At 38.3% G+C, this 12,378-nt stretch overlaps 1 protein-coding gene across 3 annotated transcripts; it reads right to left on the bottom strand.

Moving 5' to 3' along the window:
* Positions 1-387: 387 nt before the first annotated feature.
* Positions 388-12,143, bottom strand: LOC109004023 (uncharacterized WD repeat-containing protein C17D11.16-like). Of its 3 annotated transcripts, none has more exons than XM_035693581.1 (17): positions 11,783-12,046; positions 10,897-11,099; positions 10,494-10,573; positions 10,309-10,407; positions 10,006-10,129; positions 8,973-9,031; positions 8,820-8,885; positions 8,446-8,516; positions 8,244-8,340; positions 7,870-7,944; positions 7,566-7,664; positions 7,261-7,404; positions 7,146-7,175; positions 6,969-7,031; positions 6,768-6,845; positions 6,566-6,666; positions 388-699 (listed from the first exon to the last, which is right to left on the bottom strand). In XM_035693581.1, exons 1-16 carry the CDS (start codon positions 11,899-11,901, stop codon positions 6,583-6,585), a joined length of 1,491 nt encoding a protein of 496 aa, XP_035549474.1. In that variant the 5' UTR covers positions 11,902-12,046; the 3' UTR covers positions 388-699; positions 6,566-6,582. The 3 variants fall into 3 exon arrangements, with proteins under 3 accessions (XP_035549474.1, XP_035549475.1, XP_035549473.1); XM_035693582.1 differs by lacking the exon at positions 388-699 and adding an exon at positions 5,459-5,933 and having other exon boundaries at positions 11,783-12,143; XM_035693580.1 differs by lacking the exon at positions 388-699 and having other exon boundaries at positions 6,290-6,666.
* Between the last annotated feature and the right edge of the window lie 235 nt (positions 12,144-12,378).

Genomic DNA, 12,378 nt, shown 5'->3' with positions numbered 1-12,378 from the left:
ACCCTAGGGTTCAAAGACATGAAGAGGATGAAGGGAACTGAAGTGAAGTGGGGGAGTTCGTGAAGTTAAGGGGGTTCTAAAACAGTGACGTTGCGAGTTGAAGAGGAGGAGTGCATGCTGGAAACCAAAGCGACGTCGGTTTAATCTTTGTTTTGAAATAAATGGAACACTGTGTTTGGCGGTCTTGTCCTAAATGTGCGTTTTGAGTTAGTAGGTCAATAGTGTTAAATGGTTAGTTTTGATGGCTGTGAGCCTCATTTTCAATTGTAGTTGTTAATTTAGATTTGTATGCTTTCTGTTACAGGGTGGTGAGCATATTTCTATTATATAGGGGAGGAAAATTAGAGAGGTTTTCATCTGGAGAATTCTTGAGTTTGAAATGTATTGGAGGTAAAGGCTACCTTGAATAGCTCTCACGATGTTCTAAATCTTATGAATATAATTAGAAGTTTATCATTACATATTTGTATTGCTATTTCCTTGAGTGAAATAATCAGTAGCTTAACAGTGGTATCATAGAGCCAACGATCCTCAATGGCAGATAACACTCACTCACGGCATCAGCAGGAAGTTATTCAACATCTGGTGGATGTAGGGCTTTAGGAGACGAGGGGGAGGATGGACCAACTCACAGATCGACTTGACCAGCTCATAGATATGGTGCGCACCTTGGTGACTAATCAGAATACCAACCGAGACCTGCAAGTTCCAAATGACACAGATCAGTTCCAAAATGCCAATAGGGGAGTTGTACCTCTGGGAGTTCATTTAGAATTTCCACATTTCGATGGGAATAATCCATCTAAGTGGATATTCAAAGCTTCACAATACTTTGAATTCCACTAAACACCACCTACACAAAGGTTGCTAATGGAATCTTATTATATGGAGGGAGATGCTCTCGTTTGGTACTAAGATGCCATTGACTTAGGCCAATTTAACACTTGGGACACCTTGGTTCGTGTGATGTTGGTCCGTTTTGGACCAATAGCTTATTATGATCTCATGGAGACCTTCACCCGCCTGAAACAAACTTCTACAGTAGCAGCTTACAAAACCTATCAAGCAGACTGATGGGCCTTCCCGAGAATCACAAGTTAAGTTATTTTCTAAGCGGGCTCAAAGACAAGATCAGGTTACCCATTTGCATGTTTAATCCTCTTACTTTACAGTCTGGATTCAGAGATGAGATGAGTTGAGATGGTTTGTGAATAGTAGTGAGATTTTTAGTTGAAATTTGATGAGATGAGATGAGATGAAATGAGGTGAGATGGTTTCATCTCGCTTCTGAATCCAAATGGGTTAAATGTTGCTTTTGGGTTGGCTAGAATTCAAGAGGAATATTTGGGTAGCACTAAGAGAACCTTTAAACTCAATGCTGAGAGAGGGGGGAGTTCAGCTGGGGGTATTTTCACACCACTGGTCAGAGTGGGGAGAGCCACATTAGAAACCAAAAATCCACTCATAGGCAATTTCATCTACTACCATGGATGAGAAGAGGAGAAGAGGCCTATACTATCATTGTGAAGAAAAATGGAGTCCAACCCATGTGTGTAAAACTCCTAGGATCTATCTGTTACAAGGTCAAGAAGAGGAGGATGACACCTCAGAGGAGGGTAAGACAATTACTAATTTAGTCAAGGAATGGGACTCACTACCTCAAACACCGAATGTAGAGTTTGAAATTTTATTGAATGCACTCACTGGGACACCTAGTTCTTAAACTATACGGGTGCTGAGAAGAATTGGAGGGGAGCAGGTTGTAATCTTAGTTGACTCGGGAAGCACGCATAATTTCCTTGATCTTTTGATTGCTAAGGCAAGGTTGTTGGTGGATGAAATACATAAGATTGGTGTGAAAATAGCAAGTGGGCAGATCATTCATAGTTAGGGGTATTGCAGCACAATCCAAGCAAAAATACAAGATAATTCTTTTCACACTCCTTGTTATATTTTAGCACTTAGGGGCTGTGATGTAGTGTTGGGTGTCAAATGGCATGAGACTTCGGGGCCTATTATGTGGGATTTCAAGCAGCTCACCATGAAGTTTATGTATGGGGGGAGATGAATTGAATTAATGGGGCTGAGTTTGAAAGAGCTCACTTTAGAGGGGAGTCATAAGTCTCTGTTGAAGCCTAAAGGGAATGAGTTGTTTTTGCAACTGTTGGTGAGAAAAGAGGAGGTAAAATTCTGTCAATGGGGAGAAGAGATGCAGAAAATACTCACAAAGTTCCAGTGAGTTTTTGGAATCCCAAAAGGGTTCCTTCACGTGCCCATGACCACAAAATTACCATTGAGGAGGGTACTCAGCCCATTATGGCAAGACCATATCGTTATCCTCATTATCGAAAAGAGGAGATCGAGAAAATAGTTGCTAAATTGTTAGAATCAAGAGTGGTAAGGCCTAGTTTCAGCCCTTTTTCTTCATTGGTGTTGTTGGTGCGAAAGGCAGATGAGAGTTGACGGATGTGCGTTGATTTCAGGGCACTTAATTAGAAAACCGTGAAGGACAAATTCTCTATTCCAGTGATTGACGAATTACTGGACGAATTGCATGGATCAGTGGTGTTCTAGAAATTGGATTTAAGATCCGAATACCATCAAATCAAGGTGGTACATGAAGATGTGGAAAAAATAGCTTTTAGAACTCACGATGGACACTGAGTTTCTCGTGATGCCCTTTGGGCTGACTAATGCGCCGTCAACCTTTCAAGGGTCGATGAATGACGTGTTTAGACCCTACTTGAGAAGATTTGTACTAGTATTCTTCGACGATATACTAGTTTACAGTAAGGATTGGAATGAGCACTTGGAACCTTTGGATAAGGTATTGGAAGTGTTATAAATACATAAGTAGTATGCTAAATTTTCCAAATGTCAGTTTGGTGTATATGAAATTGATTATTTGGGGCATGTGATCAGTGAGAAGGGAGTGTCAATAGATTCTAAGAAGGTGATAACAATGTTAGATTGGCCTAAACCAATGAATGTGAGCCTTGAGAGGTTTTTTGGGTTGACACGCTATTACCATAAGTTTATTAGAGGTTATGGGGTCATAGCAGCCTTTCTTATAGATTAGCTAAAAAAAAATTCATTTGTGTGAACAGAGGAAGCCATGGAGGCTTTTATTAAGTTGAAGTCAGCTATTACCCAACCTCCCATGCTCAAACTTCCATATTTTTTCTAGCCATTCACCATTGAATGTAATGCTAGTGGGAGGGGAATGAATGCTATTTAATGCAAGTTGGGCAGCCATTGGCCTATATGAGTAAGGTACTCAAGGGAAAGGCACTCATTCTTTCCACTTACAAGAATGAGCTCCTAGCCTTAGTGACTGCAATGAGAAAATAACGGTCTTATCTTCTAGGCCAATTTTTTATTGTGAAAATTGACCAACAAACCTTTAAATGGTTGTTGGAACAAAGAGTGGGCACGGTGTCCCAACATAAATGGATTAGTAAGTTAATGGGCTATGACTTTGTGATTCACTATAAAAGTGGGAAAGAAGACAAGGTGGCAGATACGTTCTCTCGTAAGGAAGAGCAAGAGGGTGGTGTGGAACAGTATTTGGCTCTAATCTCTTTTCCAACTCCAAAATGGGTGGATGAGCTTTAAGGCCAACTACGAAGATTCAGTGGAGTTACAGGAGCTGATTACTAAACTGCAGGTCCCCGGTAATGGGTTAAAGGGATACAAATTACATCAAGGATTGATACTTAAAAGGGGTAGAATCATGTTGGTGGTTGAGTCCTCTTTTGTGATGAAAATGATGCAATATATTCATGATAACCCAGTGGGGGGACACTCGGGATACCTAAAAACGTACCAAATGACAAAGAGGGAATTCTATTGGAAGGGGATGAAAAAATATATTAAAATGTTGGTGCGAGAGCATGACACGTGTCGGGTTGCAAAATATGAGACCATACCCTTGGCAGGGCTGTTACATCCCTTACATTTTCCCCAACAAGCCTGGACTGACATTTCGATGGATTTCATAGAAGGGTTACCTACTTCTCATGGTTTCAGTGTAACAATGGTGGTGGTTGATAGATTCACCAAGTATGGTTATTTTTTGCTTGTATCACACCCTTATTCAACCTTGACAGTGGCTAAACTATTCATGGATCAGGTGTTCAAGTTGCATGGCCTACCTAGATCTATTGTTTCAGACAGGGACCCAGTGTTTGGAAGTTCATTTTGGAAGTCTTTTTTAAAAAGAAAAAAAAATTATAACAGGGCACTAATCTTAACCACAATTCAACCTACCATCCCCAGTTAGATAGTTAGATTGAAGGGTTGAACAAGTGTTTGTAAATGTATTTAAGGTGTTACACAGGGGAGAAACCTTAGAAGTGGGTTCAGTGGCTGTCATTGGCCGAATGGTGGTAAAACACTTTGTACCACTCATCCACCAAAATCACCCCTTTTGAGGCCCTATACGACTACCCACCACCCAAACTAATATCCTAGGTCCCTGGAATAGCAGCCAACAACACACTGGATCTTACCCTAAGATCTAGAGAACAAATATAAAAAATGCTCAAGGAGAACCTAGAATCCGCTAGGAATCGTTTGAAAATATAAGTTGACAAACACAGAACTGAGCAACAAAGTTCTCTGGCCTCCCGCTGTTGTATAAAGTTGTTTCCCCACTTTTATCGACCATTTCAGGTATTGAGAAAGGTTGGAGAGGTGGCTTACCACCTGGGTTTGTCAAGCCAGTCGTAGATTCATCCCATCATCCACTTGTCTTGTTTGAAGAAGGAATTAGGAGTTCAAACCCAGCCCTTGGCCAAGCTTCCACCAGTAGACAACCAAGGGGAGGTTTGCCCAGAACCCAAAAGGATCTTAGAACGCCGTATGCGACGCCATGGCAACCGCACAATCATAGTGGTGCTAATTGAATGGGTGGGAGCGATGGAAGAAGTCAACAATCGGGAGAAGTTGTGAGAACTCAATTAGTGATATCCCCACCTTGTGGGCAAGGTGCTGTGAAGAAGGGAGGAATTGTTAGGAACCCTAGGGTTTGAAGACATGAAGAGGATGAAGGGCTTGAAGGGATGAAGGGAATTAAAGTGAAGTGGGGGAGTTTGTGAAGTTAAGAGGGTCTTGACATGGTGCCTTTGCGAGTTGAAGAGGAAGAATGCATGCTAGAAGCCAAAGCGACATTGGCTTAATCATTGTTTTGAAATAAATGGAAAGCTGCATTTGGGGGTCCTGTCCTAAATGTGCATTTTGAGTTAGTAAGCCAGTAGTGTTAAACGGTTAGTTTTGATGGCTATGAGCCTCATTTTCAATTGTAGTTGTTAATTTAGATTTGTATGCTTTTTGTTATGGGGTCGTGAGCATCTTTTTGTTATATAGGGGGAGGAAAATCAAAGAGGTTTTCATCTGAAAAATTCTTGAGTCTGAAATGTATTGGAGGCAGAGGCTACCTCGAATAGCTCTCATGGTGTTTTGAATCTTATGAATACAAGTAGAAGTTTATCATTACAGATTTGTATTACTATTTCCTTGAGTGAAATAATCAGTAGCTTAACAAAAACATCGCATCTGAGTCAGGAGTTGCTTTCATTACTCAAGCCTCAATCTTCAACTGAATCACATCCTCTGATTCAGTAGTTAATGTCCCAGTTCCTCAAGATCAAAGTTCACTAACATGTCATGTAATTCCATTTGTTTTTCTGATCCTAGGGTCAGCTCCATTTCTTGCTTGATCTCTCCTATCACCGCAAATGTACTTTGTGTCCCCTCCTTTTTCTTTCATCTTTATATCAACAAGTAAACTCATTAAAACCATTCCTTGTTATGTTACTTTGTGATATTACTTTTGACTTAGATTAATCATGCCTTTATAATAAGAAACTCTACAAGACCTTCAAGGGTATCTTCAGGCTTCATGTTCATCAAGAGCTGCTGAAGTACTATTCCTGCAGAAATAACTTCTACCCTTTGAATAAGCTTTTCCATATTTCTAAAGAGGCAATGGTCTTTAATCCTTAAGTTATGTGTTTATGAATGCCATTTTGCCAAGAAAAAACAAGGTGTTTCTTTCTCTACTTAACAGTCGTATTTTCAGCATGCCTTATCATTAACGTGCGACACCTTAGTAATGCAATCTATATGTCTTCATGAATGAGAAGAATGGAGCGGCTGGTGGTTCTGGCCACCAGAATGTCTCAAAGAGATTTTGACTATAGTAGATGTTGTAAGGGGCGGAGATGGTTTGCAAATAATATTAAGTCAGACTATATAAGACAAATACATTTGTGTAAGAAGTTTATGATTCTGCATCCCAAACGATAATTCGACTATTAATAAATCGTTTATAGCATTACATCTCTAGAGATTCTCACTCCTAATTTCCTAACTACAACAATAAAATTAAAGAAATCCATATGCTTGGACTTGCAAGTTGCAAGAAACATCTCCAAAGGACGAGAGGAAGGTAGAAGAAATCAATAAATAGGAACGTATACAGATTTTTCAAAATTGTGAGGACATTCATAGCCTCAGGCTTAAGCAAGAGGGGAAAAAAAAAAAAAAAAAAAAAACCTCTCACCTTCAAACGTAGCAACATCAAGAACTGGATTGAGGTATCTTCTGCTTGCAGTGGTTCCCAAATCTTCGAGCAACCCCAGCATCTGATAATGTGTCCCAGACCTGCATATTTTTTGTGATATCAGCCACCATTATCAATTACACTTACTTTCAGTGAAAGGAAATTGGAGTAGATAGCAAAATATCAAGAATTGTCCACTCACTTCCAATTTCCCCTTAGAGCCTCCTATTGCCAGCAAAAAGGGGCTGTCCTCTGAGAAGAAAATGGAAAAGACAGCACCCTAGCAGCATCCAGAACAAAGCATGAGAGTCTATCTGGTATAATATAGCTAAAATAATGTCTAATGGATGCATATTTACACTTCAAGATATCAGATATAAGAAAAATGCTAATAATCACTTACTGCTTTAGGATTCGTGGACGCGATACATGATGGTTGATTGTTTGACAAATCCCAAAGCTTTACCTGCACCAAAGGAGCAGCAGCCAATGGAAAAGTACAAAACATTAACACTCTGCAAGGTTTATAAATATCCATGTGAAATTATAATAACAAAAAAAAAAAACATTATAAAAATACCATTTTATCCTCCGATCCAGTTGCAAGAAGCTGTAGGGAAAGTTACATGGAATGAGTTAATAACTTGAAAGATCTTAGTAAAAAGAAGGGGGGATAAGAAAAAGTAGGTACATACATTAGGTGCGGAAGGATTATAAGAGACTGTGCAAACAGCTTTATCGTGTGCATGGAGAGTAAAGCTTGGTTTTGATTCCGAAGCTGCATCAGACTTGGCAGCCCTGATATCAAAACCTTTGACAGTACCATCTTCAAGACTCACCTGAGAGGACATTTGATTTATTATCGAGTGATCTTACTATACTACATCTCCATCAAAAACTAAAATCGTCAGAAAAAATATAGCATCGTCAAAAGGGAAAAAAACAATAATTGAAATCACAAACAGTAAGATGGTTTCAGATAAGAGGCTCATGCACTCACCACAAACGAGTGCTCCGTGTGTGGATCCCATGCCAAGCTTTCTACATCAGTTGTGACTGACCATTTATAACCGGAATGTGCTGGTATTCTCCCATCCTTCTGCAATGGGTAAATATGACATACACATCAAGTGATAAGACATGGAATATAATAGACTTCCTCAAAGTCTAAAACACTCAATTCAAGCACAAAAGTCCCCAGTCGAGGCTTATGCAGATGCACACGTTTACATTCAATAGATATGATGATACTTTTAAAGAAATTAAAGGAAAAAAACAACTAATGCACGCATATAATTTATTACCATGACTACTGAATGATCAAAAGACCCACTAAGAATAACTTGTGGTGCATGATGATTCCATGCAACAGCTTGAACCTGCAAGCATGAGGAATAAAATTAGACTCATCTGCTGGATCATTTGGTAGTGCTAAGGGCATTTAATGCGTTTCCAAAAACTCATGCATTCATGTTTATGATAACACTATCACATTGGAGCCATGCAAATATCACACCACTATGGGCAAATGGCCAGTGCATATACTCACACTAGCAGATTCTAATTATGGGCAAACATGTTCTAACTTATAATCTGATTCTGTAGTGGATAGAAACTATACATGATTACCATATAATTCTGACCTTGTCTGTTTACTTGTCAAAAAAGAAATTCTGACCTTGTCTGTATGATGCTCCATGGTAATATTACATTTTCCAGCAGCTACATCCCATATCTTAACTCGTTTGTCAGCACTTGCACTGGCAATAATATTCCTGTTTTTTTTTTTTCAAGGCCCAAGTAAAACAAAGTATATCCATTATATACACCACAATTAAGCAGGACAAGGCCAAACAGTGTGTAGAGCAGTAGAGGGCAACCTGTACTCCTTGTTCCAAGCAAGACCAAGAATGGGACCTTTGTGACTCTCTTTTTTGTACTTGATTGATGTCTAACAAAAAGCATGTGAGAAAAATTGGTAAACAAAAGGTTCACTTTTTATCCGGTAAACGAAAAGATATTTCGGTCAAGATAGAAGGCAACCCAAGTAAATAAACCTCATGACTAACATAAATTTTTAGGACAAGTTTATGCTATTCACTGTCAATATTAGATAAAAAAGGCTAGATGAAGTTTATTAATGTAATGCTATTGATACAATTAAGTTTATAAGTATTAAGCCACAGCAGAGGACACATATTTTACATGTGCATATTTTATAGGCATCAATCTAAGAAGGAATTTAGTGGTGTACCTTTTTTCCTTTCTCCTTCTTCTCAGCAATTCCACCTAGTACTACACATGGTTGTACTTCATCAATCTAAAAACAAGAAACAAAATAAGAGAGTTTTCCATAACATCTCCAATAAACAAATAGCCAAATAATTAATATCAATGGTCCACATACAATGTCAAGGTCCCATATTTCGATAGAAGGTTCCATTGAGCCAACAGCTATGAAATTCCCTGGCAACATACATGAAGCTTTTAAAGATAAGCTTTTAAAGAGGGGGAAAACATACAGAAATAGTAAATCAAACCAACTTCAAGGGAAAATAAGTTGCTTGCAATGGCCACTCACGTTTACGATATCAAGGATTAGCTTCATCCAAAACAAAGCCAATGGTCAAGAAATATGGCCTCCTACATTTATTTTCATTATTCGCAATGAATATTGTTTTTAAAAAAAAAAAAAAAAATCTACACATTCGCAATGAACATTGTTTGTTCTAGTTTGCTCTTCCAGTAAGTCATATCATTTTCCAGCATTGTACATCATACACATTCTGATGATTTTCCAACAGAAATTGTTATAACTTATCGCACAATTTCTGTTTTTGTATTTACAGCTACCCTAGGAGGAATTTTTTATCCTATGCAAACAATCTAATTACTATAAAGGTACTCTTTTTTAGCTCTGAGTGGCAAACTATTTTTTTCCTGTCACATAAAGGCTGTCAAACTTTTGAGCTATAAAAAAATTCTAGATTTTTTATTTTTATTTTTATCTAAGGCTAAAATTTGAGTTTTAACAAAGACTTCAATACATGTATTATTCAGATTTTGAGGAACAAAACTCTGAGAATGAGAGGATTCTTTCAATTTATTTTCTTTTTCTTTACTTTTTATTTAGAGGGGGCACTAAAGGTATTTTTTTCTTTAATTTTTATTTAGAGAGGACTGAGGGAGGAGGGAAAATTTTGGTGGCTGCCCCACCGCTTGTCCAAACAAAATTCAATTATGGTAAGTTAGTGACTCTTATCAGATTCAAGTTCAAACCATGTGATATTACGGTAGATCATCCTTAAACCAGATTTGAATCCTGACCAAGCCTTTGACAGCCATCTCTTCAATTCAATAGGAAAGAAGAAAAACATTAAGAGAGTGCATCACTGCCCTTGTATGAACTTCAAACTTCGGCAAAAATCAATATGTCCCACCTTTTTCTCCCCCTTTAAGTGGACAATCAAGCCATGCAGTACAAAGTGGATCTGCTGAAAGGATGATATCATGGTGAACGTACATGTTTGGATCACCGTCATCAGATACCTCGTATATCCATACCTGCAAGTAGAAATAGGATAATTAATGAATGCCTGAACCATGTTCGAAAGAAACTTTATTTATTTATTTATTTTTACTGGCAGGTGAGGGGGAATGCCAATGGGTGGCTGGACATTTATTGGAGTGTGCGAGAGATAGTAGGGGGGAGGGAAGGAAAGTATTCTCCAGCTATTACATACCTCGAGTTGACTGACATCATCCTGGTTACTACGTGCACATACTATCACAGCATCTGTCGGATTAATAGCAATGTCCTCAACCTCTTCAGAATCATCGTCCTGGAAGGATGACAGAGAAATGATGTTCTAGAACCAAAGGAAAAACAAAAGTAACAAAAAGCCAGACCTGAAATAATCAAACTTACATCCTTATCTTTTAGATATGGATCCATGTCATTGTTCGGGTAGTAAAGGTCCCCCAGCCCCGTGCTAAATAACTCGATGCCTGAGGTAAGTAAGCCATGAGAAGATACAACCCTTGTCATACATTTTCTTTTATGGACTAATGACATCCCATATGAAACTTTTTTATGAAAAGAAAAAATTTTATTAACAAAATAATGCTAATAACATTATGAATTAAAAAAACCACAGAAATACTGTTATTAACGAAATCATACACCAAACAAGTAGTGAAAATTAGCCAGTTTTAATGAATGAAAATCCCCATCTCATCCTTCTTTGCGTGTGTGTCTGAGAGAGGGAGAGAGAGCGAGGGAGGAATAAAGACAGAGTAAGAAACTTAGAGAACTTAAGCAGATGGGATACCATCATCCTCTTCATCATAATGTTCCATGTCCAGTTCCTTCAAACCATTGGTAACATCATCAAAGCTTCTCTCTGACTTCATGTTATTGGAAGTTCTGCCAAGTGCATCGGCTACCTCTAATGCATGAGCAGCTTTGTCAGCCTGCATGGTAGCATCAGTATCCATATCTTCATCGTCTTCCTCAGTACTGTCACCATCTCCACTGCGTAACCCAATAGCCTCATTAAGTATACATAGCCGTAAATTTAACCAAAAGTTGGAAGTATGTTCTTGTCTCTGGAATCCAAAAATATTTCTTTACATATTATTAAAATTGTGAAACTTTTAATGAGAACTTAAAGATAACTACAAATCTCACAGTCATGATAAACGCTCAACGATTAGGGCGTGCACCGTTGTATGTGAACTATATTATGCTTTTTATTTTTCGATAAAATGTTTCCAAAAGGAATCACCATAATTGTTGATATAAACAATATCAAATAACCTTAGGTCCGTAAAATATGAAATGGGAAGAACTGGGGAAGCGTGGGATTTCCTAAGCATATGGTTTCTCAAGTCTAGGGGAGGTGCTGTTTCCGACTGCAAATTTTAAGATTAACGAGAAGTTATTCAAGCAGAAAAAGCTTAAACATGCAAATTCAGCAACAAATGGCCAAGAATTCTGCAAATCTTCTACCTTAGCTATTAACCAAAGAGCAAAATTTTCATAAAATAATCGTACTACTTCCTATTCGCTCTACTTGTACAGTTAATAAGTATAAAATAGATGTAATATCATAAAGATAGATGAAATCATTGAACCCCAATTCACGTAAGGCTTGGCTATTAAAGAAACGATTAAGCTGCAGCAATATCTATTTCAACGCCATTAAAAGAACTGACCTTCGATCAAAAGCGCCGGACTTGATCATCTCTTCGATTTCTTCTTTGGAAGGAGGGTCGGCCACCGAGGGCACAGGCTTTGCCGCCCCTTTGGGTAACCAAGCTATGGAAGATATCATTGTTGTTAAATCCGATATATGAAAGTTGGTATATCAATACGCGATGAGAACGTGAGAAGGTAGCGCTAATGGCTGCCGAGGCAGTGTCCTTACGCTTCCTGTCTCTCGGTTTTTCAATGGGGTTTTAGGGGAACACTGTGATTTGTTTGGTAGCGGGTTTATTCTAATTGAGAATGAGGCTTACGTATTCCGTATTCGGAGTCCGGACACGCTTATTTAAGTGCTTCCAAATTCTAAAGCTTGAACATCTATAAATTTATGAGCATGTTTCATATATGAGTTTTTTTTAACTATATGGTAGATAGTCCTGCATAAATTAACGAGAAGGAAAAAACTAATTAGCTCTTAAACTAAGTAAATTTTTGTGAAGTAATTGTATGTAATAGGTAGGGGTGTAAACTCAAACCGAAAAATCGGAAAACCGGACCGGACCGGACCGATCCGGTCCAAAACCGATTTTTAAAATGTAAAAACCGG

Source organism: Juglans regia, chromosome 8 (assembly GCF_001411555.2).
Source record: "Juglans regia cultivar Chandler chromosome 8, Walnut 2.0, whole genome shotgun sequence".
NCBI classification, from domain to species: domain Eukaryota; kingdom Viridiplantae; phylum Streptophyta; class Magnoliopsida; order Fagales; family Juglandaceae; genus Juglans; species Juglans regia.
This window is presented reverse-complemented; position numbering and strand designations above follow the sequence as displayed.

Bases quoted from the DNA above. Each gene is read 5' to 3' on its own strand.
- LOC109004023 (XM_035693582.1), bottom strand. From the start codon at position 11,901: ATGATATCTTCCATAGCTTGGTTACCCAAAGGGGCGGCAAAGCCTGTG. The intron at 10,574-10,896 runs GTATCCCATCTG...TACTTACCTCAG, and splicing joins TTATGATGAAGAGGATGATG to GCATCGAGTTATTTAGCACG. The intron at 10,408-10,493 runs GTAAGTTTGATT...TCATCCTTCCAG, and splicing joins CATATCTAAAAGATAAGGAT to GACGATGATTCTGAAGAGGT.